Source organism: Trachymyrmex septentrionalis, unplaced genomic scaffold, assembly GCF_001594115.1.
Source record: "Trachymyrmex septentrionalis isolate Tsep2-gDNA-1 unplaced genomic scaffold, Tsep1.0 scaffold53, whole genome shotgun sequence".
Classification (NCBI taxonomy): domain Eukaryota; kingdom Metazoa; phylum Arthropoda; class Insecta; order Hymenoptera; family Formicidae; genus Trachymyrmex; species Trachymyrmex septentrionalis.
The window spans coordinates 1,509,118-1,515,720 of record NW_017305705.1 but is presented as its reverse complement, the minus strand read 5'-3'; the positions used below and the strand labels follow the sequence as shown (position 1 = coordinate 1,515,720).

At 27.9% G+C, this 6,603-nt stretch overlaps 2 protein-coding genes across 3 annotated transcripts in view; one reads left to right on the top strand and one right to left on the bottom strand.

Annotated features, from left to right (window-relative positions):
* LOC108751915 (integral membrane protein GPR155) overlaps window positions 1-1,471 on the top strand; it is a 4,475-nt gene extending 3,004 nt beyond the window's left edge. For both annotated transcript variants that reach the window (XM_018492401.1, XM_018492402.1), the window contains exons 9-12: window positions 396-561; window positions 653-806; window positions 875-1,061; window positions 1,143-1,471. In XM_018492401.1, coding sequence (XP_018347903.1) covers window positions 396-561; window positions 653-806; window positions 875-1,061; window positions 1,143-1,456 — 821 coding nt within the window. In that variant the 3' untranslated portion in view covers window positions 1,457-1,471. The remainder of the gene's footprint in view (window positions 1-395; window positions 562-652; window positions 807-874; window positions 1,062-1,142) is intronic.
* Window positions 1,472-4,546: 3,075 nt separating this feature from the next.
* On the bottom strand, window positions 4,547-5,725 carry LOC108751954 (elongator complex protein 5). The gene is made up of 2 exons (XM_018492458.1): window positions 5,489-5,725; window positions 4,547-5,353 (listed from the first exon to the last, which is right to left on the bottom strand). The coding sequence occupies exons 1-2, from the start codon at window positions 5,547-5,549 to the stop codon at window positions 4,575-4,577; spliced, it is 840 nt and encodes a 279-aa protein (XP_018347960.1). The 5' UTR covers window positions 5,550-5,725; the 3' UTR covers window positions 4,547-4,574.
* Window positions 5,726-6,603: the final 878 nt, after the last annotated feature.

The following is a 6,603-nucleotide window of genomic DNA, read 5'->3' as shown; positions in this document are numbered from 1 at the left end:
ACACACACACACACACACACACACACACACACACACACACACACACACAAAAACAAAATTACTATATTCAAATTATAATTTTACATAATTGTAGATAGTCGTATTTAAAATCTTATATGATAAACATCTCAGTGACTGGACATGTATATAGTATATATTATTTCCGGATACTTACACAAAATTTATTATTAATCTCAAACGCTTTTTTTATTATAATATTATGATTGTATTTAAAGATTACAATTAAATTACAATATTTTAAAAAATATTTGGAATTAATAATAATTTAAATAAATATAAAGTTTTGTGTAAATGTCTGAACATAGGTATGTATATGTCCGGTTACTGGGACGTTTACTTTATACAAACTTTATAATAATCATTTTTGCACATAGTGACATTAGGTTGTTTGATCTTACAACAAAGATATCAAAGAATGCATAATATGATGTCATATGAGCATTTAAGGAACAATGTACAAAATTCTACAACCGAAAATAATGAAAGAACCATAGTAGATGTGGAAGATTTAGTGTCTCCATTAATTAATTCAACATCTATGTAAGTTAACCCCAAGTTAACTCCAAGTAAGGGGGTACGTAACTATAAAGAAATTTATATTTTTAATTAATGTTGATTTAAAAACTTTTAGAATTGGTTGTGAATTTCAAAATGGTTGTTCGAATGAAGCGTGTAGAGCTAATGGAGATGGCTGTGAGGAAGAAAATGGGACAAACGCAGATGATGATCCTCAGATTTTGCGACATGCGGTTTTTCTAATTCTGCTGTTATGTTCCATGTTTATAGTACGTAAATTATTATTTTCTTTACTTGGACATTATCAAGTTGTAAAACTAATTTTGATATATTATAGGGCTTATCGATATCCGTGGGAACATTAATAATGGAACAGTTAACTGGCATTTATGCCGAGCTTGCATTCTTAGATGTGACTTTGAACTTTGGACAATCATTAATAGCGTTCGCAATTTTTGGATTAGATCCTAGTTTGGGTAAATTAGGATGTTGGCTTCGAAAAATGTGCAGAAAATGGCAATCTGGTACAGTACTTTCATGATGTATATTTCATATATTATTGATTGATTTTATACATATACGTTTAATAATATTTTGTAATTTAGGAAAAGAATTACAACTTCCTTGTGAGGAAGCTCTCAGTTCAGAAGTAAAAGAGATTCGAGAACAATTTAGTCGATGTCATTTAGATGCCTGTCGAGCACGCATATCTATGTGCCGTAGGCGATTATTGAGGGTATACAGAGGAGTCTTTTCGGGAACAGATTTGGTCAACTGGTTGCTCGAAGTTGGCATTGTTGATAACCGAGAAGATGCTGTGCGTTATGGTCGCTGTTTGTTGGAGAGTAGGGTTCTGCAACATGTTGATGGTACACGTCATTTTTATGACGAGAATCTTCTATATACGTTTAACGCATAATTCAATTTTCGAATAATCCGATGAAATTTTTCCGATTAGATAATTTCATTCATATTCATATACAAATATTCATTTTAAATAATGAATATTTGAGTGGAAAAATAAGAAAGATTATAATGAAAATTATAATAATTTATAAAATATAAACAAATCTCTGTGTTCCTTATTCATTTAGTTTGTGCAATCTATTCATTCTTGGTTTTCAAATTCGCTCGTTTTTTAAGTTAATGTACTTCCTCGTTTGATTTAGTTTATTTTTAGTTTATTTTCTTGACTTTATTGTTTATTTTTTTGTTTGTTTTTTTTTATTTCCAGATCAGGCATCCTTTTTGATGCCTTTCCTTTGTATGAATTTGTATTTGATTTAGAAAGAGAAAGAAAAGGAGAAGACTCTGGTAGCGAATTTAACTGTATTCTCCTTTTTTTATGATCAGTAACTTTAACTCGCTTGATATATTTACATTTCCTCGAGACGTCATCATTCTATCTGCTACATCATACATTATACGCAAAGCAGTTTGATTTAAATTTAAAATATAGGTTTCCAATATTATTAATATTTTAATATGTGCAAAATAGAAATTTATAAAATCAAGTCTATGTGTATCTATAACTTCTTTTTTCTTATTGAATTTTTTTAACAAATTGCTTTTGTTTGTGAAGTATCCATAATTTTACTGTAATATTTGTAGCGCTCCTATTGTCTATGTTAACATTATTTAATTCTGACACCACTATATCTATAGCTATATTTTTTGAAATTTTTTTCAATCTTTTTCTTCTCTTTTTGTTTTGCATTGTTAGTTTTTTACTTAATCTTGTTTTATTTTCAACTTATATATCACAGCATGATTCTATTTTATCTTATTATTTTATCAATAAACAAAATAATATTAATTGACATACAAAAATTAATATTTATACTGAAATATAGATTACTTATAGCATGGGTTAATTCTTTAACCGTATTGTAATGTTTTTTCGGTTAGAGATTTGATTATATATATTTTACGTTCTAATATAATATTTATAATTTTTCAAAAATGAGCACACAAATTAATTGGCCAACTAAGTTTTAATTATTGTATAGTTTTATGTTAGTATGATTATATGTGTGATGCCACGTTTATATAACGATGATTACATTAATAGAAAATATCTCTTGATTTATCTCTGTGAGAATTTTATCGATGAAAATAGCATCTTAAATATTTACATTAATAAAACGCGATAAATTTACATTGCACAATATATAGTGACATATTCCTACTATTTTTATTGAAGAGCAGCATCAGTATTAGAGGTAAAGTTTACTATTTTACTGTGACTGTTTAAAATGAGTAAAGGCTGTGTTTAGTACGACATATTGCATTCTCATTGCATAGTTCAACAATTGAAGTATTGTTTTAATATTAAAAAAAGCTATTTTTATAAAGATCTTAATTATTTATTATACATTTAATTAAGCATGTGACATAAATAGAGTCGAACTGAAACTTTTGTCCAAACTGAATCGAAATACTTGACTACATATCAATTTCAAGTAAAACCGAAACCAAAAAATTAAAAAATAGAAATCTCATAAAAGTCACATGTATAGACATATACCTCCATATATCATACGCTTTTTCTTCATAAATATCATAATTTTTTGAAACAATAATTAAATTTCGGTCAAAATCGAAAACCGAAATTTCGGTTGTATCAATTTTAGCCAAAGAATATAAGTATTTTTTCGGCTGTGTTTAGAAACGTCGTTTGGATGCCTCCGATGCCTCGAATTCATCATCTGTCCTTGTGTAACATTTAATTTATATCATCCGAGCGACGTTTCGGAATGCAGCCTTCATAAACATCATAATTTAATTATTGAAACTATAATTATAATAGTATAAATTAACAGAGTAATAAAGAGCTATAACCGCAGGATTTGTTGCGTAAATTAATTTATATATTCTAATGATAATTACATAATTGTTGTTCAAAGCTAATTTCATAAATTCAAACTCTTGACATGTTTCGGCTACTTGTTCGAGCCCTTGTTCAGAAATGCAATAAATCTAGTTGCATATACGATTTCATCTTTTTAAAATAGACTGTTTTTTGATAAATTATGTTTCTAGTCTCTCTTATAATTATAGCTGTTCATATGACGGTTGGAAGACCGTGTGGAGAATCTGGTTAAGCTGACAAATAGTGAATGGAAACAATAATGACACATATTAAAATTAATATTTATGAAAAGAGCTATATGGTTTCAGTCAAAACTGGCAATGTAATGAGTGTTCATTTTCAGTTTCGATAAAAGTTCTGGACTCTAGATATAAGTATAATCGAAATAATGAACGTACAATAAAGAAACCAAAGAAATGATATAGGAAATATTTAAATCGTCTTGGCAATATTACTTATATCGAGCGGAATTCTTTGTAAGAATTGCAAACAAATTAAAATGTTCTAAAGGTTTATTCTAAATTTGTATCATATGATTTTATATTTTTTTTATATTGAATTAATTTATTATTTTACTTATTAAAATAAATTATTATAAATGCTATGTAAAATAATTTATAAATACACGACAATATTAAAAGTGCAATTTCTTATTAATGTATAAAATGATCACCTTTCTTCTGAAGTTTTGCATGTAAAATATACTGTACATAAAATATTGATTGTCTAAAAATTCGCGAATTAAAAATATTATAGCAAGAGATTCCAAGAAATTAATATTTTTTAAGCAAATTTAAGTTATTTTGGAAGTGATTCTAAATTACTAGAAAAGTCAGATTTATCTGAATAAATTGATAACTTTAATATAATGTATTATACTTAATTGTAACACATTTATTTTTAATTTGCCATTTTTCAATACAATTTTATTTTATTACTAATACAATTTGTAATAATTTTCTTTCTGCTTCTCACTCTAATCCATATAATTTTGTATATCTCTCTCTAAAAATCTACCTTTATAATTCGAAAAAAAATTTATCCTACAATAAAATGTATAAAATATACACATAACAAACTTTTGTTTATGTATTTATACGTCAAATTATTTTAAATGTAAAACATGTTTTAGTCTTCATACAAATTCTTTTTGATCTTTATAAACTTATATACACAAATCATCATCAGGATCTTCTTCATCTATATCGTCTTCATTTTCAGGTTGATAAAATATCTTTGATGTATTCGGTGCATTCAAAGTATAAGGTAAAGGTGTCTTGTCTCTTTGTTCCATTTCCTGAGCACTCATTTCTATTTTAAATGACGTTTCAACCTTTACAGGTTCTGTTTCTGTTTTGCAAACGCTTGGTACTGTAACCTTTTCAACAGTGATTTGATAAGATTCAATATCTTGCTTTATTATTTCTGTTTGACATATTACAGAACCACCAGACTTTCTATGAGTGAGCTGTGCAATATACATTATATGGTCTGTAGAGCTGTTTTTTCCTTTAAACTTTTCTAGCTTGACATAGGTTGTGCCAAAAGTCTGTATTGCAGGTACTTTCATAAAATCCCTCTGATAAATGCATATCAATTGTGACACCTGTTTACTTAATTTCTCTATAAATCTAATAGCCTTTTTTAAACCTTTATACGCAACCAAGGAACCCAGAGAGTTGACAATAACTGTATTCTGAGGTTTTATCTTGAAATTTTTTAGTATATGACGAAGATTTTCAGAGTCTTTTTTCTCGACGCTTTCAGTCGGCTTAACACTAAAATAATCATATATGGTTACTTTTGCGGGTGTAAGTGGTTCAAAGTTATAAAAAATTGTTGGATGCACAAATGACAACAAATCAATACTATAATCAGGACTCTTTTCCTTCCATGCGGGTATCCATCCAGCTATCAATGCTTGTGCATATTCTGTTTCTATATCTATAAAATACAGACAAATCAGCACTTTTTACAAAAATATATAGATTAAGTATATATATATCATATAGATTAATTTGTACAATCTATTATTGTTAGATAACGTATTCTATATTTCTATAAGGGGAAATAACTAACCTTCATCTACAACAATTACTTTTGTTCCATCTAGCAAAGGTAATGTTTTTACATATGACATCGTTGAATAAAATACACTACGTACTTTATACAATAATTATGCTTATGGCAAAATTGTCAATTAATAAAGAATGCAGACATACAATAATGCACTTAATATATGATATTTATTCAGTCATTCACTCTAAAAATCGGCTACGCACAAAATTGTGATATTAGATACGGCAATGTAAATCTGAGATGCGAGCTAGAAGATGGCGAACTTGATCACGTGATCTTCGAGCAATTCGAATGCTACAGAGCTGTAAATTGTCCTTTAAGATTAGATTATAAAATTAAATTATTTTTATAAATTTAAGCGTTTGTAGACTCAGAGATTATAATACGAGTAGTTCAACTACACTATTTGTAAAATGGAAGTATTAAAAGAGATGAATGTACCTTATGTGTTAACGGATCAATTGAATCACCGACGAGATACTATTAAAGACCGTCAACCCTGGGTAAATTTTCGGCTGTATAAAAAGGGCCCCAAGGGCCCGGAGATAATTGAAGAATGCTGACATTATCGATAATTGATATAAATTTGCTATTATTAACATAAATATTTGGCTCATACATTATTAAATCCATGGTTTTTTATTATATAAATGTTTCATAAATAAATATGCATACTTGTAAAGCTATAATATCTTATATATTGCAGAAAAATTACAATTTTTTCTCTGCAATTATCATCTCTGTTGATAATCAAACTTTGACGATAACACTGAAATTACAATTTTAAAGAAAAATCGAGTATTATTGAATACTAAATGCATAAATACGTTTACTAAACTAATAAATCATAAAATTAATACAATATTATCAGTTTTTAACTCTTAATTACTTACAATATTCACAAGGACGCGAACTCCCGTAAGGATGTCGGTCTTTAATAGTATCTGGTCGGTGATTGAATACATTATCATAAATATACAGGTTATGAATTTAATTTAGGCGCGAAAATCTGCATTAGCTCTGCGAGCTCGGTCTTTGAATCCGGAGTGAATCGAGCAGCTCTAGAAATGTTAATACCGAACGTAGATGAGATGAATCTAGCAGAAAGATGCCGA

Excerpts from the sequence above, each read along its gene's own strand:
- LOC108751954 (XM_018492458.1), bottom strand. The coding sequence starts at position 5,549 with ATGTCATATGTAAAAACATTACCTTTGCTAGATGGAACAAAAGTAATT. Across the intron at positions 5,354-5,488 it reads AGTAATTGTTGTAGATGAAG|ATATAGAAACAGAATATGCA; the intron begins GTTAGTTATTTC and ends TGTATTTTATAG.